This window comes from Rhamphochromis longiceps, linkage group LG8 (assembly GCF_057381845.1).
Source record: "Rhamphochromis longiceps isolate RC_006_pf linkage group LG8, R_longiceps_female_GT1.1, whole genome shotgun sequence".
In the NCBI taxonomy this organism is placed as follows: domain Eukaryota; kingdom Metazoa; phylum Chordata; class Actinopteri; order Cichliformes; family Cichlidae; genus Rhamphochromis; species Rhamphochromis longiceps.
Window position 1 is genome coordinate 31,859,460 of NC_140564.1, and position 24,617 is coordinate 31,884,076.

Here is a 24,617-nt window from a genome sequence, read left to right on the forward strand (position 1 = left end):
TTAAAGGAAATCTAAATACAAGACACAAAACACAACTCACTGCCAAACTAAATCAGGAAGCAGGCAAAAAACCTGACAAGAAGATAAAAGAATAAAGTAAACCTGAGGTATCAAATATTTAGAAAACTAAGTGTTTTCAAATAAATAAAGTAAAATAAATTAATTTACTTTGATTTTAAAAAAAAACCCAAAATAAAGTATAAAATAATAACAATAATGTTTTACATATTCTAATCATCTAGGAGTGGAAAGTATGCACATATAATTAATCCTTCTTCATAAGTGCTGAAGTATTGTTTCAGCTTCCTTGTTGATAGAAACTTCAGGAACATCAACATACATATTTGCACATAATTTATGCACTGTTTGAAATGCAAAAAAATGTTCATATATAGTTTTTATAATTCCGCAATTTTATTTCCGCACGTCAAAGGAAAATGCCTCCAATTTTGGAATGTTGACTGCAAAATCTGAGTAGAAAAAGAATATAAAAACTAAACAAACAGAGATATTATTTGAAATTCAACCATCATTATCTTTTTATTATACCTAATAAAGACTATGTGTTTTAAGCAACTTTTGCCATGGTTTTTCTCCACACACACACAAACACGAAAACCGTAGGTTTGACGTTGCCCACCGCTTTAAGTTATAACGTCCTTCTCTTACAGAAAACATGCTTTCAATACTTTGTGATGTTTGAATTCTTACCACATCTGTGCCAGTGTCGTAAGTTTTCATAAATTCAAATAATGCAATAGATAAAAAGTTAATTTAATATTCTATTTTTATATTATTTTGTTGTTGTTGTTTTATTTTCCTAACCCTGGAACGCTGCAGTGTACTGGCCCTTTAAGACGCTAGCCTGTAGAGTCACGTGTCAGGCGTCATGTGATATAAGTATTATCAGAGACTGTTTGCTTTGTGCGTTCTGGGTGTTGCAGGCTGTCACTACCACATCAAACGGTACATGTATGTGACCCTTCAGGCGAGGTAAGAGGATGATTTCCGTTTCGTACGTTGATTTAAAAAAAAAAAAAAAAGAAAAGAAAAGAGAACATCCGCTTAACTTCATTTAAACCAGCTAGCTTTGTTTTTAGCTGCATAGCCTGCTACGCTAACTTGTATTTTTATTATAAAAGCTAGCGTTAGAAAGCTCTCTCCTTTCAGCTGGTATTTTTTATAAGTTCCAGGTTATTTTTCTTAAACGTTGTCACTCCTTTTACCCCCTGTAGTATAATGCAGTATTTCCTAAAAGCATAACATCGACTGACAGTGTACTGTTGTTTTTCAGGAGTATGCAGAAAAGTGCCCAGTGCTGATAACGATTAAACTCTTTCTACCTGCTCTCGGGATTCCTGCTAATCATGGTAAATGTTTTATTTCGTATATATTGCTTCAGTATTGGCTTTGTAAAGGTTTAGTTTGTATATTTAAGAAAAAATAAATAAAAAGTGGGCGGAAAGCGACTAAACCCCATCCCCGAGCTTTACCATATATTGACATATGCACAGGTGAAGTTTAGCAATCTTTCACGTTATGAATTGTTGCAGTTGTTCTTTTAAAGTCGTTGACAGTAATGTTTGTCTTTTATTGAAATGTGAGCTTAACGTGTGTTTACAAAGAAACTAGACCTTCCATTATTGCCCTGTTGGTGCAGCCTTTTCTTATCTATTTTCATTTGCTATGTACCAGATCTGTTTGTCTTTTAGTTTATATTGCCCTCCCACGTTAGATTTAAATGGGTGTCGTGGCGTTGCCCTTTGGCATCGTGTGTAGGTTGTCTGTGTAGGTTCCCACTTATCTGGGTCATGGTAGTCTTTAGATCTGGAATATAAGGCAGCTGGACTTCATAAGGTTTTGAAGATATTTTACTTGTCATCCAAGAGGCTTCTTGAGTTTTAGAGAGGGAATGCTGTCCTTTCACACCTTGTCTCAGGTGACTGACATCATGCTGGGCTGGAGCAATGCCTGAGGTTTTACTTGTCTGGTCAGGTGACAGGATTGACCTGCACAAACACTTTGGGTCACTGCTCCCAAAATGACCTGGGACAGTTTTTCTAAACCTAAAAAAAAAACTGGGTAGAAATTTTGAGATTGAGCCACTATATGAGCCATCATGACTCCTTTCTAGTTTGTAGCCAGTGTGACGATTTGGTAAAAGTTAGAATCTGGCAGGTGAAACTAAAGTGGATTACCTGTTTGAATTTACTTTAATGATTTGTGCTCTTGAACTAAATGCCATGAACAGCACGTCAATCCAGAGCTGAAAGATCTTATGAACTGATCAGATCATTTCAGCAGCACGTTACTTATAGATCTGCTCTCTGATTAAGACAGTGGATCTGTATATGACCGTAGTTAACATAAGCCAGGAAATTTATCAAATGTCAGCATCCTGAGCAGTCCCTAATCTTTAATCTTCCCCTCATGTTTGCTTTTTTTTTTCTCTCTCTACATCTTCTTGATCTCTGAGAGTATTGCACATTAATATTTTATTGTTGGACAGTCTCTCTAATTGGAGATCGGGCTGAGAGACAAACTGCACAGAAACAGTTTGTGTTTTGTGCTTTTAGAAACATTGCATTTTAATTCTTGCGCCCCTTTTTTGCAGTACTAGTAGCTACTTAAGAGGGACTATAGGATCTTTGAAATTGAACATGTCTCTATTACAAACCAGGTGTCTTACTTAGGTTAAAGAAAAGAGAAGGAAACGAATAAATAGAAACCTGTGAAATGCAATGATGTAAAATCTTTAAATAATAGAATGCAATGATTCTAGTAGAACAGGAACTCATGAAGCTAAATGGGTATTGAGGTGTATAAAATTTGAAAGGTTGCATTTGCCTGTGCTCATGGCAGTGGAGCTGAATGCCATCAGTAATAGATATGGACGCTATCCAGAGTGAGAAGTGCAAAGAAACACCCCAACGCTAACCTAGTACAAAAATATGAAAGTGAAAATTGACGTTTTGAGCAGACGCATAACGCTATTTTAAACATGTTGCATGTGTTCAGTTTGAACATCCCTTTTTCATTCTCAGTACAGAATCTGCAAAAGATGAGAAGTCCTTAACTACAGCAAAATGTATTTGTTGGAACTTGGTCTCAAGTGACAGAGCTGTAAAAGCAAGCTTCATTTTCATATTTGGGCAGTTTCAGGCGTCATCTTTGAATTGAACTGTAATTAGATGTAAAATGAGGAGTTCTATAAGGCTAAGCTTTTATAAAAGTTAAAGTTTATGTTTGGACTACTTGAAGGCTTCTTGTTAACAAAATTAAATTCCAAGAGGCTGCATGAGGCAAACTTTTCACTTGTATTAAAATTAAAGCATCTCCATAAACTGCAGCTGTCTGCCCTGAGTTTAAAATCCCTGCCACAGATGCTACTGCTTGCCGTCTACAGTTATTAAATTATATTTGAGGAAATATTTGTGGTTTCAGCCCAGAATTGCCACCTTGTCAGAAGCATCCAGACTTTTAGGAGACATTTCAGAGTGTTTTGTGTTTTCTCGTGATTTCCTCTTAACCTGTGTTTTAGCAGTGTGTATCATCAAAGTGGTATTAATAATCTGTTTTCATTCCTGATGCTCATTTGAGGAAAAACAAAGACAAACAAGATGAACAAGAGCTCTTCTAGGAACGGTGATGCCATTTTTCTGAAGACTTAATTGGTCTGTAGGTGGCGATTTCTTACCTGTTCTCTAACGTGGAATCTAACCAGCACTGGAGCAGATAATAACATCATGGCTATGTACTCCAGGAAGAAGTGAACCACCTTCATAACATGGAAAACTTTTTATTTATTTCCATCCAGCCTGTAAAATGTATAGCAATTAAAATGTTATCACAAACTTGTGACATGAGCCAGCAGGAACGTCCAATGAGTTTAGTTTTTCTGGGACAAAGTCACTGCTGTATCACAACAGTCCAGAGGAAAATCAGTCTTAAATTGGCACTAAATCTTTTTTCATTACATATTCAGCAGTCGGTTAAGTCTGTTATTCTGTTCTTTCTGCTTGAGCTAAAAGGCCGTTAATGATGCTAGCGGCCAACTAAAAATAATAGACATGAGTCACTTTCAGTCTGAGTTTTTGCAAAAGCCAATAATTGAATCTTGAACTCGTGACTTGCCATTTATAGTGCTGCTGTTTAGGACATAAAGTAGTTATGATATGAAGGGAACGTCAATCTCAGAAGGATCTGGGTTTGTTTAGTGGCGAAATCCAGTTTCAGTTGAAATTCTTTTGCAGCTGCTAAGCATACTTGTCTTTGTTTCCCTCCTCCTCACTCACAGCCAGAATAAAACCCAGAAATCCCCATAAGGGTTTGTATTAATCGCTCACAGCCCTGTCCTCTGTTCCCTGTGTTCAGGCTCTGCAGATGGGGTTCTTGTGTTTGGCCCTGCTGGGTCTGAGCTTGGCGCTGGTCTGTCCCAATGGACACACATGTCAGAACAAAAACACCTGTTGCAAGAATACTGAGGGGGGATACGGATGCTGCCCGCTACCACGTGTGAGTTACCCGTCACTGTTGTGTCTGACCTGGATGTTAATCAAGTACACTATCGTGCTTCTATAAGTTAAGACGAGGGTAGCAGCCAGGTACTGCTAACCAAATGCACTTGATTCATCGATCATCAGTGAGTGTGAGCGACGAAGAGTTTGCTAGTCTAAAGCATTTGTGTGTTTAACACAGTGCTGAAGAGGGAAGATGCCAGTAATGATCTCAGAGGAGCAGTTGTTGCTGCCCATCAATCTAAGGGAGGGTTAGAAAGCAGTTTCCAGTCAGTCTGAAGTCTGTCATTCTACATAAGTGGAAAACATTGGATACAGTTGCCAGTCTTCCCAGGAGTTCAGGTCCCGGCACGTTTACCATGAGATCAGACTGTCCAGTGCTTAAACTGAAAAAACCAAGATCTGCATCTCACACTCTACATGCCTCAGCGTGTTTAAGTTTGTGACGCACAATTTACAAAAAAAAGAAACTGGTATGACTTGTTTACAAGTGTCAGGAAAAAGTGCCTTGTCATGGCAGCACAGCTTAGGTTTGCAGAGTTGCATGTGAATATTCCACAAGAGTTGCAGAACAATGTTTGTTTGGCACTGTATAAATAACGTTTGATGTAATCTGTCCAAATGACAAAGCACCTCAATGCACTTTATATTATATGATAAAGACCCTACAATGATTCAAAGAAATTCCCAAAATTGGATGACCCTGATGAACAAGCACTTGGCAACAGTGGGAAAGAAAACTCCCTTTGAACAGGAAAGAAACTCCTGGAATCAGGCTCAGGGAGGGGCAGCAATCTGCCACGACCGGTCGGGTGTAAGGGGAGGAAGACGTGACAAAAGATGCTCTGTGGAAGAAAGCCCGAGATTATTAATAACATCATCAACAATCATGGGACGTGCCCAGCAGCCTAGGCCTGTTGCAGCATAAATAAGGGAGGGTTCAGGGTCACGTGTTCCAGCCCCAAGTACATGCTTTATCAACTCTAATCTTAAAACGTCATTCCAAATGTCAGCACAGTGGTGGAGAGCTGAGGGTTTGTTTCACAGCCACAGCGTTGTACTCTAGAGTCAAATGGTCAAAGCGTGGTCCAAACTGGATCATGCACCAGCACAATGATTGTAAGCACAGCAGCAAATCTACAACAGAATGGGGGGGGGAGAAAAGACTGAAGTTATTGCAGTAGTAGGTCAAGCTGCAGACCTCAACCCATTAGAGGGCCTTCAATGGAGCAGTAGGCGGGGTCACATGGCAGTTTTACCCACAGACACCACTCTGGCTTGTTCTGCCACAGTAAATGAGTAAAACTGGAAACCTGCAGCATGTGAGCTGTAGAGTACAATTTTCCTAGAAGCTAGCTGTGAATAAGGCTAGCGCTCAAACTCGGGCCGTTTCTCAGCCATAAAGCGCTCTCACTGAGAACTGAGTGTCCGTTGTACTGATCGAGGATGACACGGGGTTTTATTTCCCTCTGTGCAGGGGCGTCTTCCTCCTGACGGTGTTTTAATTTTGAGAGCTTGTTCATATTGCTCACACGCTGAAGGGGAGTTCTTTTAAAAATATAGTATTAGAAAGTTTAATAGAACAAAACAGTCAACATACAGTTTCATAGAATGACCTTGAACATTATGCATATTATTGACAGTATATATTATGACTTTTGTACAAGAGTTGCAGGATATTTTGTACTATAAACTAATAAAACTCAGTATTTATGTTCTGCTTGGGAAAAATAGTACTGTAAAATAAAATGTCAGTTTGCTGTCACTTAAAATTGATTTCAATTTTTAAGTTTCCTCTCAGTGAACCTGTTTCTCTTACACTCTGTTTGAATCCCTCTGTAGGCAGAGTGCTGTTCAGACCACCTCCACTGCTGTTACGAGGGCACCCTGTGTGATTTGGTCCATGAGAAATGCGTCAATAAAACAGTTTCCCTGCCGTGGATGACACGACTCCCGACCCAGCCTCAGGTGAAGGGGGTGGGGCAAAGCTTAGCTTCTGTCTTTAGACATCTTAACGTTGATTACCCCACCAACAACCATTGGAAGATTATCTTAAAGGAATCTCCAGTGAACCAAGCTCAGTTTTGTTATCTGGATACGTTTGCTCAGTTGGTGTTATTTGTTAAAATAATGGAATTGTCTGATCTGCTTTGTACGTTCCTCCCACCCCAAAAACAAATGACTTAAAAGAACAACACTCATGGGTAAATAAGGTGTTTGAAGAGGTGCGGGGAATGTTTTTGAAACGTGCAGAGTATTGAGAGGCGCAATAGTGTTGGTTTCACGATGGCACTACAAGCACAGATGCTTCGACCTCCCCCACACAGGCTACCTGATCTCTCTTGGTGCAGCGCCAAGATGTTTCCACGGACTTAATCTCTCCAGCAGTTGTTTGTTCTCTTGTCTTGCAAGGAAAATCTATTTTATATATGTATATTACGCTGTGGCTGGAGTGATTTTCAGTGTGTTTTAATTGATTATTGATTCCTTGAACTGTTCATATTTGAGTGTTTTTAAGCCTTTTGTTTGACCATGTGGCGTCCTTGCATTTGTATGCGTTGGCTGTGATGTGATTGCTTCAGCTCGAGGAGACGGTGAAGGCAGTCGTTTGTCCGGACCAGGTGTCTGAGTGTCCGGATGACACGACTTGCTGCCAGCTTCCTGACAGCTCCTGGGGCTGCTGCCCCTTAGCCAAGGTGACACACATAAGCACAAACGCCATCTCTTTGCCTAAAATCACTGACTCACACAAGCCCCAGGTTTCTCACACCAAAAAATGATCAGCTGTTTCTTGCATGAGTTCTTGACAGGCTGCCTATGAAAGTTTGTAGCTGTTTAAAATGAAATGTGATGTATTTCTTCACCAACACTGTATGTTTAATACGCACTTCAGTTTGCCTCAAGTTTCACACACACATTGAAATGGTTTCAGACCATGTTTATAGATGATGTAAAGGATGCACAGGCTTAGAAAATGCAACAGCTTTAAGAATCTTTAAGTTTATTTGCAACCCTTCTACTACCACAAATTCCTGACACTTCATTTAGTGATGACTCTGTTTTAAATCCTTAGCGGTGATCATTCATTTTATATTAAAAAAACAAACAAAGTGTCATTGGACTTGTGGTTGTCTGTGTTGCGTCTATTTGCCAATGTCTTCAATCATGTTGCCTCAACACTCATTGAGGGGTGGTTGTGTGGTTCTGAAGTTGCTTCATGAACAAATTGGCTGGCAACACAGAATGACACTGCACGTCTGCCACAGACTGCACATTTTCTGAAGTCAAAATTAGTGAGTCTGACCTTTTGCTGAATCACTCATAGCTGCTGATGTCAGCACTCTGCAGCTGCCAGCAAAGGCAAAGAGGGGAGAACTTGATCGATCCTGAAAGCAGCTAAAACTATAGAAATGTCAGAATCTAAAGTAAGTGTTAAAAATGTCAGACACTTAGGATTTGATTTAGACACACCAAAAATGAAAACTTTATACATTTCAGCTTTTTCATATTCTGATAATGGCTAATACTGTGTGAATATAAGTCTTATAATCTCTGTATACTCCTGGTGGAAAATAAAATAAATGTCTGTTCAGAGTGAAATGACCAGTTTTAGACATTTATTTGCTTCAAATGAAACACTTTGAATTTCTTCAGTATTTAAAACTCATTGAAGCTGCAGCATTTCCTTGGAATCAGATGGTGTTTGTTGGCTGCACATTCAGCAATCAGTGCTCATTTGCTTTAATAGAAAGGCACATCTGCCTGTTTTATTCAAACTACTCTATATACTGAATTAAAATGTCTCACGTGCATCAATTGTTCATTTTTCATGTCCCAGTTGTATATCTATAGTGCTGGTGTGCTTCACGATCCCGTGATCTTCTCTCTGCAGGCGGTGTGTTGTGACGATAGGCGCCACTGCTGCCCTGAGGCAACAAAGTGTGATATCGCTCACTTGCGGTGCGTCTCTGCCTCGCTGGAGTCTTTCCCTCTGCTGGCCAAACTACCTGCTAGAAGGAGAGGGAATAACCCAGGTGGGGATTACATCATATAAATAAACAGTGAAATGTGATGATCATGTATTCACTTACGTTTCTAAATTTATATGCAGATGATACTGTAGTGTTAACAGAAGACTGCGTTTCTCTTTAGGTCTTACTACTTTTGTAGCTTCCATTGGCAGTTCAATATCGTGCCCTGATGGGAAACTCAGCTGCCCGAACGCTTTCACATGCTGTCTGCTACCCAGCGGAGAGTACGGCTGCTGCCCATACCCAAAGGTGCATATAAATGCTGTAGATGTAGTACAAGTGATTTGAATTAAAGTATTCCAACAGTTTCCAGCATTTTCCATATTTTTATGTTGCTGAATTAAAGCTGTTTGATTCTTACTGTACTGATTGGAGGAAAACATTGACACGAGGGTTCCTAATAAGGCTAAAACATCCTGTGTTTGAATCTCATGCAGGCCACATGCTGTGAGGATCACCTTCACTGTTGCCCTGCCAACATGGAGTGTGACCTGAAGCATTCACGGTGTAGGCATGGCGAGACCGTCATGCCCCTGATGAAGAAGATCCCTGCTGTAGCCAGTGACAGTAAGTCTTATCTTTAAATTAAAAAACAAACATTGAATAGGATTTTATTGATGGATCCCGTGTCACTTCTGTCATCCCCTCAGTCAGTTGTCCAGACAAGAAGTCATTTTGTCCTGATCACACCACATGCTGCAAGATGATCAACGACACCTACGGCTGCTGCCCGATGCCCAGTGTAAGTAGTATGAAGTCACTGAGCGATGGGGTCAGTTTAGATGAACAGGAAGTTGCAGAGAGACCGACTCTTACTAGCTAAAGGTCATTGTGAAGCTTTTTAATATTTTATCAGGTGTTTAGTCTTTTTAGATATCAAATAAGTGGCATATCTAACAAACTGAAGGCTGCTTTTGCTCAAATGTAATGAGTCCCTGTTGGAATTTCCTTTCATTTATGAATTTGAAATACTTATGGAGAGTTGATTCAAAGTGTTAAGACTTCCTTTTGGTAGTTTTCCTCTGAAAGTCAATACGAGGTTGAAAGAAACGCTACAACATTGCAATGAATGAAGTAATCATTAGACTGAAAAACCAGAATAAGCTGCACAGTGCTTCAAAATGAATGGATAATTAGCCAAAAACACTGCAAAATCGAGGCAGGGATATTCTTCAGTGTACGTCCTTCACCTGAGCTCTGCTCAAAAGCTTTTCAGTTACTGAAAGCACAAAGACTCATAAATGAAGGTAGTTGCAGTAAAGGCCCAGGAGAGCAGCTCGGGGGAGGAAATGCAGTATTTGATGAGGTTGAGTTCTCACTTTCACACAATCATTGATTGCAAAGATTTACTACTTCTTTCAGGCCATCTGTTGTTCAGATCGCATCCACTGCTGCCCTGCAGGCTCAGAGTGCGACCTGTACCACAGGACCTGTGAGTCTACCCAGAGAAACCCCACCATGACACTGGCAGAAGCTGCAACCGAGCTCCTTAAAGTCCAGAGAAAAGGTGAGTGAGACGGCCATCGTCACATCTTCTGTGATCAAACTCTAAATATTTAATGTGTTTCAGAGAAAAACATGTTTTAATACAAATGTTTTATTAATATCTTCAGTAATGTTGCCTTAATCTGTTTGACTGAAATTCGTCAACTTTAACGTTTTGAGTGGAGTGGGAAGAAGCTTTTCTCCATCTGTTTTCATCTTGTCAGTGATTGGGTTTCTTTGTGCCAAAATTTGACAAGGAGGAAGAAGAATGTGTGAAATGTATATCTGGTTGTGCTGCATTGTGGGGGGGGGGGTTTCCCTCAAAACGTTTCATTGAGTCAAGCAGTGTTACAGGAATCTAAAAATGTTAGCTTCTGTGGTGGTGATTTTTATTGTTCTGCAGACCTTTCAGTCCATTCCATCCCCTGCAACGACTCTGTGGCCTGTGCTGACGGAAGCACCTGCTGTAAAACACTGAAAGGAGACTGGGCCTGCTGTCCGTTACCACAGGTACTTTTCCTTTAATGACCTGTTCTCCTCTCCGACAGGGAGACTGTAACTCATGTGAGTTATTGTCCATTAATAAACACGAGTAGAGCTTATTAATGGACTCTCCTTTAGGTAATGTAGTAGTTCATTTGCAGACTCTAAGTCTGGGTTGTTCCTCATCCCTGCAGGCTGTGTGCTGTGAGGACCACCTGCACTGCTGCCCCCACGGCACCATTTGTAACCTGAAAAGCTCCACGTGCGACGACTCCACAGGTAACGCCGTGACTCCCATGCTTGGACACGTGCCGGTATTTCCTTTACTGGAAGACTGTAACAACAGGTGCGACAAATCAACGACATGTCCTGGGAAATCCACCTGCTGCAAGACTGCGAGTGGCGGTTGGGCCTGCTGTCCGCTGCGTCAGGTAATCCGGGGCTGAAGTGAGGACTGCTTTCTTCTGTCTTGTCTCTAGTATTCAAAATGCTGAGCTCATGAAAATCCTGTAACCACAAGTACATCAGGCTCAAACCATCAACAGAGAACTGAGCCAGATTTTTCTGAGGAGGGCAAACTCATGCTGATGTGAGTGGGCGAACAGTGGCGCAGGTCAGCGGGTGAGCTAGTAACAATGAGCTAATTCGTAAACAAACATGCCAATTTATTTCAAAGACTCAGAGCAAATTGGTGTGTGTTAAACAAGCAGACTCGATGAGGGAGCGGGTACCGATCACCGCCTTTGGAAAGATGTGCTAAATTAATGCTGCCCAGGACGCTCACACAGGAGATTTATGATCTTAAGAGTTTACATTTGTAAATTAAAAAAAAAACATCAATTGGCTTACATGGCTTTCTAGTAGTTCGGTGTAACACTCCTCTGGTCTGTATTGTGTGTACCTGCAGGCTGTGTGCTGTGAGGACCACCTGCACTGCTGCCCCCACGGCACCATTTGTAACCTGGCAGCCGAAACTTGCGATGACCCTCGGGGCTTCTCTCCGCCCGTCTCCTGGCTGACAAAGGTAGCAGCTCTGACCTTGGAGGTGGAGGATGAGAAATGCGATGAGAAGACCAGATGTCCGTGGGGCTCCACCTGCTGTAAAATGAACTCCGGACAGTGGGCCTGCTGCCCTTTACCACAGGTCAGCATCTCCTTTCTGCCTCCTGATCATATGTGCTGGCCAGATTTAACTTTGATGTGCAAATAGCCAAGGGTTTGTTTGTTCTTGGTGTCAGCTGTGGTTATTTCTGACATCCTGTTCTAATTTTTCTTACTGATACTTGAATTATTTTTATCCACAGCACATTCAAACACGACAGAAATTGTAATGATTTGGTTAACATTAACCACCGAGCCTCTGTAATTTCTCTTTTTTTTTTTTTTTTTTTTTTTTTTTTTTTGTCTGGCATCATCTCCTAATTCCTGTGTGATCCCAGGAGTGCTTTCATGGTGCATAAGTGGCTCATCTTTAGGTCATGACCTATTTCTGGGTGGTTATTTGTTTACTGTAGTAGTAGTAGTAGGCTTGTAGATTCCAGCTTCCAGGTCTTGAAAGTTCATACTCATCTGTTAAGCCCTATTTGCACAGGATTAGTAGTACCAGGGGACCTTATGTGATTTAGACACATGCACGCCCCTCCTAATCCTGAATTAAATTCATTAGAGGTCCCCAGGTAATCCTAGATCCAATGTGAACAGTGATTACAGTCCAGCTTAAGACGTGTGATGATTAGAAAATGTCAATCAAACCCAAGTCTGAGGATGGAAAATAAGAAGTCAGCTGTGGCTCTGAGTGCATTTCAGTAATGTCTCATTCACACTAGTTTAAACACAAAATGGAACAGGACAGCAGCCTGCTTGTAACTCAGGGAAACTTCATTTTTTTTTTTTTTTTTTTTTTTTCGGTGACAGTTTGCTTAGAAATATAATTATGATCTGTTCACAGAATTTCTGTTATGAAGCAAACAACAGGTTTCCAGACCATTTTTTTCTTTTGAAACTTTCTTTATTTCTCACCACACTCTCAAAGCCTGACCTATAATTATATTCTAAAAACTCTCCCTCCCTCCGACATTGGGGTCTTGATTGATTATTCTGGACCATATACTGCATATACTTAGTGTTGACAACATCAAAGAAATACCAAATGTAATAAAAATTCTACACCCACAAAAGAAATATTTAAAGATGACAATAACATCCTGGCATCAAACTCTCTCCATCCTACTCCGCTGACCGACCGACCAGCCCGGGTTGGCCTGCAGGCTCACGATACTCAGGGCCTCCTCTGTGCGTTCCCTGAAGTGAGTGGCCACTGTGGAGCGCAGCTGATCCGCCCGTATGGCATACCGGTGTTGCTGCAAGCGCGCTCCCAAACAGGCCCAAATTCCCCCCACATACATTAAACCACAATACTACATCGTAAGACCCACGCTGAGTCGCAGGCCTTCACACCAGCTGTCAAAGATACTTTTAGCAGTCTCACTCGTCCAATGAATGCCATCAGCTATGGTATGGAAGTGTTGTTGAGGTATGCACGGTAAATAATTATAATGTGTACTGATGAAGTTATTGATCATAGTGAGATTTGACTGTTGGAGTTTGGATAGTGATCTGGAAAAGTGGATGTGGGCTACAAAAATGTCCGCATTCGGAAACACGGCTTTCGCCCCATTCACCACCTTGCGTAGTTGTTTAATTGAGGTCTTCTGAGGGTCCTGATCCTTATTATTAAGGCCTACAGACAAGATCACCATTTCCGTATTTTCACACACCGGCGTCATTTCCAACAGGTTGAAGAAATGGTAAAAGTTCGCACCCGGGTAGCTCTCCACCTGAATCTGATCATTCTCGAAGGGGGGTATTCTATTTAGATTGGAGTCCCCCAAGAAAACTACCGGTTTATCAACTTTGATTCTCCAATCCTGTAATTTCCTACTAGGCCTCGCCCGATGGTAAGTAGGTGTATGGTAACCCCCCTCTGCGCCCCTCGTCTCCGCCCCCGCCCCGACCGGCTCTCCCTTTCCTGTAAGCCCGCGCCCGCTGTGAGACTCCCTCTGCTTTATTTGCCACACGGTTTTAAACTCTGCCGCCGAGCCATTGCTCTCATTATCCTCCTCGCTCAGGTGAAAATTACTCTCAATATTAAAATAGTGGGGATCAGCGCGGTCCAATGAGTCACTGCTCAGGTTTCCCGCTGGCTCCTGCTGTTGCAGGGCCTCAATCGTCATTTCACCCACTACCTTGTCACCTGTTTCAGCAGAGGTTTGGATTTTTACTCGCTTTTGTTTCATTATAGGGTCCGGACCATTTGTCCGGTCTCCTGCGCGAGACGTGGAGCAAGAAACTGGAGGGGTGGCGGGCTCAGATGGCAACCTGTTCGCGGCCGTTAAGGGCAAGTCGCGGCGCACAGTATTTCTAGGACACACAGGGGGGGAGCACAAAGAGGCAGGCAGAATGTCATCAGCTTCATCCAAATCTACCACAACATTTGATCTAACTCTGGCTGTTGCCTCCACCCTACTCCCACCCTCTCCCGTCTTCCCCCCATCTACATTTCTCCCCTTTTCTACAATTACCCTCGGGAGGGCTCCCGAGGTGGCCGGCGCACGGGCATTAACAGTCTGAAGCTCATTCAGCTCCTCTAAAATAGTTTTCCTTTTCCCCAACGATAGGTTTTTCTGATGGGAAACATTTTGTGTATTACTGCTACTAGCAGTCTGGTTTTTCACCACTGTAGGTAAGGGCGGAAATTCATTATCATCTCTCAAATCAATCGGCATTACCCCCGATCTTCCCCCCCCTCTGTACTGTGTTCTGTTCCCGTGTGTGGCCGGCCTCCGAGCGGGCCCTCCCTCCACCCTCTTCCCCTGACGATTTAAGCAGAGTTTCAACTGTTGACATTGTAGAAACTCGTAAGCGAGCCCCGTATCTTTTAAAAGCCCACGTCTTTGCCACCTGAAATGACACCTCAGTCTTTCTAGTTCCTTTTAAAGATTCAATAACAGTGGCATAATGATCATAAAGAATATCTAGATTTTTGGACATCCAAGAGTCTGTGTTTTGCTCAAGTTGCCTCCTAACTTGTTCTGTGGGCGCAGCCGGTTTTATAAAACTAGAGAGCCTGGACACCTGTTTTATCATACCCCTGGGGTATAAGCCCGTGTCGCGTGCTTCTTCAATCACACTTTTATGGTGTACAGTCTGTATTAATTTAAATATATTCTTCGCACTCTTCCTTGTGTCAGCATCAAGTGCACGCTTTGGTGCGGGAGCATCTTGTCCTCCTTGTTGTCTAACACGTCTCATGTTCGGGCGACCCCATCCCTCCCCGTGCCTCGTCCCCTCCCGACCCCCAGCATGCGTAGCCAGACCACCACCAGACGAACTTTCACCTAAGGTTTCAAAGTTATTGTTTTGTACCTTATATTTGTCAGTGGGGAGCTCACCTGAGTTTCTTTGTGTTTGTTGGACCACTCGATTCAGGCTCAGTGATCTCTGTCTCCTCCGTGCTTTTCGCTGGTGGCGTGGAAACGTCCATCCGCCATCCTGCATGTCGTTTTCTTGCAGTCGTGGCGTTTCCAACCGGTGTGCTTCCATCCTGGACCCGAACAATATAGTAGTCCCACCGATCACGGGCGTCCCCGCGTCAGTGTCTGTTGGTCGGTTGAGACTCAAAAAACAAGAGGGTTTAGGTGCACACACCGATGCCTCGCTCAGATCCAACGCCACCTCTCACTTCCCGTTTAGAGTTCACGGTCAATTCGCTACAGGTGAATAAAAACTCCCCACTTTACAGTTGTAAAAAAAGTTCGTCAATTAAAATAGTCTTTCATGTGACTGGGCTAAACAAAGTTACTTGTCGCCCATCTCTGGAAGGGCTAAAAAAGTCGCCTTTCTTCCAACAAATTTGGTCTAGCGTCCCTGACGTTTCGCAGAGTTACCGCTTCTTCAGAGGGATACATGCTACTAGGTGTCCGGAAGGAGCGAGGCATTTAAACACATTTCCTGGGAGATGCCCAAGTCCTGGGCCCCTCCCAGGATTGGTAATCATAGGTCACATGGCTGTTTTCATGTCACCTGATCCCTCCCCAATATTAAAAGGTGTCCAGGCCTCTCTCTAAAAGAACAACAAAAATAAAAATAAAAATAAAAAGAACCCATTTAAAATATCATATGGAATTGATAAGAAAGAATAAAAATAACCATAGAAAATTGTAAAAAGATAAAAATAAAACCCATGATAATACCATTCAAAACCATAAAATTATTATTTATAATCTTTATGATTAAAACATCATCCTGCTGAGGATTGTTTAATAATAGAGAGATATAGATATAGATATAGATAGAGATAGATAGATAGATATATAAAGACATTATTTTGTAAGAAAGAAGGTGAACACAAAAAAAATATATCTCTGAAAAGCAAGAGGGATGGGGAAAAAAAACAGAGCTAAAGTTAAGACAAATATAAATCAATTGGGGATGGAGAGGGAAAATATAATAAAAAAAAACTAGGTAAGGGAGTGGGGTCCGGAGGGAGTCTTAGGGCTGTCGCGGACCAGGGGGAGAACCCGACAACGGGTAACATCCGGAGCAGGAACGTGAAAACAGGGAAAGAAAGGAAAAAGAAAATACATAAAAAAATCTACAAAAACTAAATAAACAATCAACCCATATTCACCTTCATTCCAAAACTAAAAAGGCTATGTAAGGCAACCCAAGAGTAATTGAACAAATAATCAACGAAAACCACAACTTGAAGGGCTGCTTTTCCTATTGCACTAGGACAGCCATTATACTCCCCAATAGATGATGGGGGGAAGACATCACTATAACGAAATCAGGTAAAAGGTCCAGTCGGTCAGCGGAGGCCTCAACATAAATAAGAGGGCAAATTAATTCTTATTTCATGGCCACCTCAACCCAAATGCTTGGCATTTTTAGATATTCACTCCCCACTATAAGGTTTAAGTTTCCCAAATGCAGTTACCAACTGTTAATATTTCCCCCAAGATGTTAAATTTAGGGTCATGCGGCCTGGGCAGGGTCATCTTCCCTTTTAATTCTCCAGTTCTAATAGTATCTGCCAAGCCAAAGTGGTTAGGTTTAGGGCCATGTGTCTAGTTAAGACCATCCTCCAAATTATCCACATTCTAGGGACACTTTCTTAAGGCAAAATGGTTAGGTTTAGGATCCAGTGGCCTGGGTAGGATCATCCCACAGGTTATACACAATGAAGATACAAAAAAAAGAAATTGTTAAATTCAGATTATTAAATCTTTTTGAGAAAAACAATTCAATAAACTCAGTAATCTCCATTTGTCCCAAGGAGATGCTGTTTTATATTTCAAGGAGTAATCAGTCTGTTTACTAAGAGGTCCTTTTAGGAATCGTGGATGGATGTCAGATACAAATTCCTGGCACAGGCTGGTTAGGTGTTAGGAAACTATAGCTTAGATGTTTTTTAATTCAAACTTTGGTGCACGGTCCTAGGAATTACTGAAACATCCCATCTCCACTTACTCCGCTCTTCTCCTTCTCTCCAGCATACTCCTCTTCTTCTTGGGTGCGTCTTGTACCTTCTTCCATATGTTGTCAATCATAAAACCGTCCCCCAATGTCTTTATTCCCCCCAGGCCATAAGGCAGACTCATTGAAAGTTCCAGCACTGTCACCAATACTAAAAAAGGTCCCAAAGCCATATTTCTCCCATAACTCCCTGGAGGGGATGTGACCTCCAAGAGAAAGGGTTTTTATCGTTTTTGATTTTCTTATTCATTTTCAACAATAATCACACTCCATGCAGTTAGTAATTATAATGAATCCTCACACTGTTAGTGTTACACTCTGTTCAAAACAACCTCCATGCAGTTCTGTCATGGGGACTTATGGCAATCAGGGAAACATACTCAATATTGACAAGTAGTCTTTGTATTTCATTTTGAGCTCCTTAACTGCAGGACTACAACGCCTGTGGATTTATTTCCAATATTTGTCGCATCTGCGGCAGATTTACTGCTGACTCTGATCAGGAAAGTGAGACGTCGAAAGAGAGGTAAGCGAGCCGGCGTACTCGTGCGTTTGAGGAAACGCGGACTGAGAACGGCCCTTCCTGGGATCTTCCTTTCTAATGTACGCTCACTCTGGAATAAGATAGACGAACTGGCCCTGATGAGAAGCATGAACAGAGACTTTGCCTCCTCCTGTGTCTTATGTTTTACGGAGTCGTGGCTCAGTGAGGACATCCCGGACTGCGCGCTCAAGCTGGAGGGCTTTCATCTGCTGCGCGCGGACCGGCAGGCCGCTCTCTCCGGTAAAACCAAAGGTGGAGGTGTCTGCTTCTACATCAATAGTGGCTGGTGCACAGATGTAACAGTGATTGCTCAGCACTGCTCTCCCTCTCTGGAATACCTTTTCATTCACTGCAAACCGTTTTATTCTCCGCGGGAGTTTGCTTCATTCATCCTGGCCGCTGTTTACATCCCGCCAGACGCGGATGCGCAAGCAGCTCAGTGCGCACTCGCAGAGCAGATTCTCCACACGGAGCGGACATACCCGGACTCGCTCATCATTGCTCTTGGGGACTTTAACAAAGCCAATCTGAGCCATGAGCTTCCGAAATACAAGCAGTATATTAAATGCCCGACCAGAGAGGAGAGGACATTGGACCACTGCTACAGCACGATCAGCGGGGCCTATCGCGCGGTGCCGCGCGCTTCACTCGGACTTTCTGATCACGTCATGATCCACCTAATCCCCGCGTACAGACAGAGGCTGAAGCTCTCCAAACCTGTCGTGAGGACCAAAAAACTGTGGAGCAACGAGGCTGTGGAGGAGCTTCGCACGTGTTTGGAGACCACAGACTGGGACACAATGAAGGCTGCTTCTAACAGCTTGGATGAGTTTACGGACACTGTCACCTCCTATATCCACTTCTGTGAGGACAGCATTGTGCCATCACGCACCAGGGTGAGTTATAACAATGACAAACCCTGGTTTACTCCTAAACTCAAAAAGCTGTGGCTGGAAAAGAGTAAGGCGTTCAGAAGCGGAGACAGGGACTGCTACAGAGAGGCCAAGTACAGGTTCACTAAGGAAGTGGACATTGCCAAACATCAGCACTCTGAGAAGATGCAGCAGCAGATCTCAGAGAATGACTCGGCCTCTGTGTGGAAAGGTTTTAGGAATATTACAAACTACAAGCCTAAAACCCCCCACTCCACTGATGACTTAGCCAACACCCTTAACGACTTCTACTGTCATTTTGACGAGCCATCAGGCAGCCTTCACACCTCCAACGACCCCAACAATAGAGGCACTTTGGACACTCATTCCCCCACCTCTCCCCCCTCCATAGAGCCATCACCACCTTCAAACTGTTCACCTGCAACACCCGCCCCCTCACCCCACACAAAAGAGGATTTCACACCACCTCCTCCCACCACAACTCTTCATATTCATGAAGCAGATGTGAGGAAGCAGTTTAGGAGTCTGAATGCTCGGAAAGCTCCCAGCCCAGACGGTGTGTCTCCTGCCACCCTCAGACACTGTGCAAACGAGCTGGCCCCAGTGTTTTCTGGCATCTTCAACTCCTCACTGCAGGCATGTCATGTGCCTGCCTGCTTCAAGTCCTCTACCATAATCCCTGTCCCCAAGAAACCTAGGATCACTGGACTAAATGACTACAGACCCGTGGCTCTGACATCTGTGGTCATGAAGTCATTTGAGCGCCTAGTCCTCTCCCATCTCAAGACCCTCACGGCCCCCCTCCTGGACCCCCTGCAGTTTGCATATAGAGCCAACAGGTCTGTAGACGACGCCATCAACATGGCCCTACACTTCATCCTGCAGCATCTGGACTCCCCAGGAACCTACGCCAGGATCCTGTTTGTGGACTTCAGCTCTGCCTTCAACACCATCCTTCCAGACCATCTCCGAGGCAAGCTCTCCCAGATGAATGTGCCTGATCCCATCTGCCGGTGGATCACTGACTTCCTGACGGACAGGAAGCAGCACGTGAGGCTGGGGAAGAATGTCTCGGACTCCCGGACCATCAGCACCGGCTCCCCTCAGGGCTGTGTTCTTTCTCCTCTACTCTTCTCCCTGTACACCAACTGCTGCACCTCCACCCACCAGTCTGTCAAGCTAATCAAGTTCGCAGATGACACCACCGTCATTGGGCTCATCTCTGACGGGGATGAGTCTGCCTACAGGAGGGAGGTTGAACGTCTGGTGTCTTGGTGCAGCCACAACAACCTGGTGCTGAATGCCCAGAAGACAGTGGAGATTATTGTGGACTTCAGGAAGCACACAGCCCCACTCCCCCCCCATCATCCTGACTGACACCCCCATCACCTCTGTGGACTCATTCCGCTTCCTGGGTACCACCATCACCCAGGACCTGAAGTGGGAGCCCACCATCACCTCCGTCATCAAGAAAGCCCAGCAGAGGATGTACTTCCTGAGGCAGCTGAAGAAATTCAACCTGCCAACACGGACGATGATGCAATTCTACACTGCAATCATCGAGTCCATCCTCACCTCCTCCATCACCGTGTGGTACGCTGGAGCCACTATCAGGGACAAACAGAGACTGCAGCGTGTTGTGCGCTCTGCTGAGAAGGTGATTGGCTGCAGACTCCCATCTCTGCAGGACCTGTACACCTCCAGGACACTGCGGCGTGCAGCCCGGATCTCAGCTGACCCTTCTCACCCTGGACACAGTCTGTTTGACCTGCTCCCCTCAGGCAGGAGGCTCCGGTCCATTCGCACCAGAACCTCTCGCCACAAGAACAGTTTCTTCCCCTCTGCTGTTGGACACATGAACAATAACCACATGACTGTCCCCGCCACTAACACATGACCCTACGCTGTGTCACTGCATCATTTCATGTCTGGCACTGATCACCACCTGCACTCATGTATATATCTTTCTACGTAGCACTCATAATTCTTATTCTCATGTATATATCTCATGTATATCTCATGCACATATCTTTCTTTCTACATAGCACTTTAATTCTTATTGTCTGCACTGAAGCACCGCCGCAATTTCCTAATGTTGTAAACCTCAACATCTGGCAATAAACCCATTCTGATTCTGATTGAATCTTTATTTGGTCTGTAACTGTTGGCAATTAGATGTGTTGACCAGCCTGAAAAATGCTCAACCTTTGGACGACAACCCGGCCATAAGCTGACTACATGGGCTGCCCTCCAATAGGCAACTGGTCTCAGTTGAAGGCTGACCACATCTCATCTTTGTTTGTTCACAGGAATCAACTTAACTGGTTAACAGCCAGTTGTTTTGTTGTTAATCCATAAAAATGGGATGTTGCCAAGCGCTACATTGTAACGTTGCAGTTAAGTTTCCATCCTGCAGCAACTTTGTTTTTAAAGGTTTTTTTTTTTTGTTTTTTTTTTTTTTTCTCTTCTGAGTGCAATTGTCTACATGACCCCCATTCAGTCACAGACCGGTATCAGACTAACTTGATCCTTATTGCTGTTTCAGTCACATGGCAGCTGACCGGGTGATCAGGCATGGGCCCGTCAAAGTGGCTGTTTCAGTGACTTCATTGCACAGTTTCAGTAATTTTGGTCAACCTATGCTCTCAACCCTGTTCTCCCTCATGTGACTGTAGAGATTTTCTGTACTTCTACTTTGAGACAGCTGTTATACCTGAGTGGATTTTTCAGAGGCAAAGACAAACTGATCGAAATTCAAAAGTCTGAATTTAAATGTATAGATGTGTTAAATCATCCAAAATACTCCTTCTCTTTTGGGAAGATGTAACAGGAAACACTGAGATTTACACCTGGAACCAGTGGTTTAACAACAGAACTCTTAATAGTAGACAATTAGTTGGTGTTTTGAAGCTGACTAGAGGTGGATCATATGGTGTCAAATAAAATGAGGATAACTTTTCAGCTGTTTCATCAACAGAAGAGCAGCCTGTGATGTTTTGAAGGATTTCAGTCTGTGATGTAGAACTCGTTCCTTGTTTCGTTCCAGGCTGTGTGCTGCAACGATCACGAGCACTGCTGCCCCAAAGGCTACAAGTGCAATGTGGCAGAGGGCACCTGTGACAAACCCGGTGGCCTCAGTGTGGCCTGGCTGCAGAAGATCCCAGCCCTGCAGGAGGAGCTCGGCCAGACTGTTTCCCATCCAACTCAGAACATGTGCGACACCCAGACCAGCTGTCCCAGAGACACGACCTGCTGCTTCATGGAAAAGGAACACAAATGGGGCTGCTGCCCTCTGCCGAACGTGAGTTTAACCCCTCCCTTTTTTAAATTATTAATTCTTTTTAAATGGGAGAGTGTCAGTTACCCGTGTTGCCCGTCAGGCTGTCTGCTGCAAAGATGGAAACCATTGCTGCCCCAGCGGACACACCTGTGAGCCCCACCACTTCTCCTGCTCCAGAGGTTCCCATGTTATACCGTGGTTCGCCAAAGTGAGCGCTGTAACAGAGCCGGGCGCCGTGATCGACGTTAAATGTGACAACAAGAGCAGCTGCGCTTCAGGGACGACCTGCTGTAAGCTGAAGACCGGAAAGTGGGGCTGCTGCCCGCTGTTCAAGGTTTGTGCATCAGTGATGTTCAGACTGTCATTAAATCCTCGAGTTTTCCACAAAGGTGCTCATTTGATAAGATCACAAACTGATCTGTGACATTTCTGCAGTGTCTTGCTGATGTAGAATATCATTTGGTTTCACAACAGACTAAAATGAATCAGACAGCAGTTTCAATAGTGATGTAAAACCGGCTTTCTTTCCTGTTTAAACAAATTTGGTGCTTACAGCAGGAAATACAATTGCCATTTAGACCATATTTTTGGAGTGTTCAATAGTGTATATAGGGAAAAGCTTAATAGGAATCACTGAAATGCTTCACTCGTGGCTGTAACATGTTAATATCTGGCATCGTGGTCTCTTCTCAGGCTGTTTGCTGCACTGACCACGAGCACTGCTGCCCTCAGGGCTACACCTGCAACATGCAGACAGGAACATGCGAGAAGCAACGACACTACCACCACCTCAGCACCATCCCTCAGATCGAAGTGCTACAGTCTGTGAAGGAGGACGAGGAGGATGTGGCGTGTGATGGCAGGGGCGAGTTTCGCTGCTCCAAACGAGACACCTGCTGTAAGATCTCCGCCACGGAGTGGAGCTGCTGCCCCTCCCCCAGGGTACGTTCACCTGTCAGTCCCTCCCACTCATTTACATTTGAAGTCATTCTTCCAGCCGTGACTTTGGATGGTCCTTGTTCTAGGCTCGATTTTGGAATGTTTATGTTAAAACTTAGCAGGTATACTATATGTTGCTGTGCTACTACTCATCTTTGATAATCGACTTTTATTGTTGCTGAATTCATTCAGCTCATGTTTGTTTAGAATAAAATAAGTTTGAGCCTTGCCGATTGATTCGGTGCTGAACACGCTGTGTCTGTTCTCAGGCCGTCTGCTGCTTTGACTCGAAGCACTGCTGTCCTGCCGGGTACTCATGCGACCTCAAGGCCGGAGGCTGCACCTTGCAGACCCAGCTGACCTGGGACTCGTGGTTTGGGGACCGAAAGAGAGACACTGTCCACCACGGACTCTAATCCACTGAAGTGCAATGATGATCTCAATCTTTCCGTTATGTCATCTACTGGTGTTGTCTGTGGACAAGAAGGGCTTCTTCCCGTTTCATTTCGTGGAGGTGCATTCACTGAGTTTTTTGCACTCTTGCGTATTTTTGAGTTTTGTGTGGTTGGGGGGGATTTGGTCCACATATGCAGGAAAAACATTTGTTTAATTGCTTTTTGCCAATGAAGGAATTTTAGTGAAGTTGAAGTAGTTTTCAAGGGGGAAGCAGGTGAAACCTAGCCTGCATTCTGGTTGAAAATATTTATTGCACTCCTTCAGAACCACTCTACATCTAGGTTCCAGGACAGCTTTACAGTGCGTCCGTTTCAACCTGCGGTGTTATCTGTTAATGTCAGATCTGAAGTTTTCTTATAGGTAACAAACCCCATTTCAAAATAAACTTCAGTGAATTCGTCTCTTTTGAAAGTCTATTGTTTCTGCTGATATTTTTTTCTCCCCCTTTCTTCTTCAGACAGAATAGCTTAGCATGAGTGAACTTAAAATAATGAACCCATACAGGGAGCTTGACGCCTGCTCTCAGTTCATTCTGTCTGAAATTGGCTGCTTCACTCCTTTAGCTCTACGTATCTTCTGATTGGCTGCCCAAAACTTTAAACAACAGGTGGGTGCAGCGGGTGGAGAATGCGCTCTTCAACCTTTAAGATAGAGGAGCATGTTTTTGTACCAAGGTTGGCAGTTCCTTTGAGTTTGTGTAACAAATCTTATGCATATTTTGATGACATTTGTTGATACTTTCATGAAAGAAACTCCCTGATCATTAGTGTTTAAACATGAGTGCACAGAGCTGGTCTACTCTCTGGAAGAGAATCATGAATGTACAAACTGCCTTTTTGTGAGCAACATTTCCTAAATAATCTGACTTGAACCACGTGTCTTCTCTAAAAGGCAGTTTTTGTTAAGTCAGCAGAACTGTATCATCTTTCCTGATGGTTTATTCATTAAAATGGCAAAGTTGCAAATTAACCACTTTAACAGTGGAAAAACCACAAATCTGGACAAACTAACAGGTAGCCTTTGGAATTGTTTCCAGTGTTTCTGAATTTATTAATGCAGTTGTTAATTTGACTGTTTCAGGCTTAGAGGATGAAATCGAGCTGTCCGATTAGAGCTGCTGTGATTGTGGGCACATTTACTTTATGGTAAAGTGGTTTTGGTGTCTGGAGACTCGATGTTTCACTGACTCTTAAGAATGTCAAACATTTATTGTTGTACATGCAAACTGAAATGTAGGCGTCTGTAAAGGTGAGAGGAAAACTTTAGACATTTCACTTCCAGAAACGAAGGATTTATCGGAACGTTTCATGGCTGAGCCAGTTTTTAATCAGGTTTTCATAACCATTTCACGCTTTCGCCACAACTTGGCTGCTTGTTGCTGTTTTAATGTTGCCGCCAACAAGCAGCACCATTAATAAAAAATAAATAAATAAACAACAATAATTAAAAAAA

At 43.4% G+C, this 24,617-nt stretch overlaps 1 protein-coding gene across 1 annotated transcript; it reads left to right on the plus strand.

The window, feature by feature from the left end:
- Nucleotides 1-873: 873 nt before the first annotated feature.
- grnb (granulin b) lies at nucleotides 874-24,617 on the plus strand. Its single transcript, XM_085417076.1, has 17 exons — nucleotides 874-993; nucleotides 1,295-1,370; nucleotides 4,375-4,515; nucleotides 6,360-6,485; nucleotides 7,100-7,213; nucleotides 8,410-8,551; nucleotides 8,670-8,797; nucleotides 8,986-9,115; nucleotides 9,199-9,290; nucleotides 9,911-10,055; nucleotides 10,437-10,543; nucleotides 10,711-10,947; nucleotides 11,424-11,660; nucleotides 21,537-21,791; nucleotides 21,871-22,104; nucleotides 22,464-22,712; nucleotides 22,979-24,617. The coding sequence occupies exons 2-17, from the start codon at nucleotides 1,368-1,370 to the stop codon at nucleotides 23,123-23,125; spliced, it is 2,487 nt and encodes an 828-aa protein (XP_085273202.1). The 5' UTR covers nucleotides 874-993; nucleotides 1,295-1,367; the 3' UTR covers nucleotides 23,126-24,617.

Excerpts from the sequence above, each read along its gene's own strand:
- grnb (XM_085417076.1), top strand. Across the intron at positions 21,792-21,870 it reads GCTGCTGCCCTCTGCCGAAC|GCTGTCTGCTGCAAAGATGG; the intron begins GTGAGTTTAACC and ends GTTGCCCGTCAG. Across the intron at positions 22,105-22,463 it reads GCTGCTGCCCGCTGTTCAAG|GCTGTTTGCTGCACTGACCA; the intron begins GTTTGTGCATCA and ends GTCTCTTCTCAG.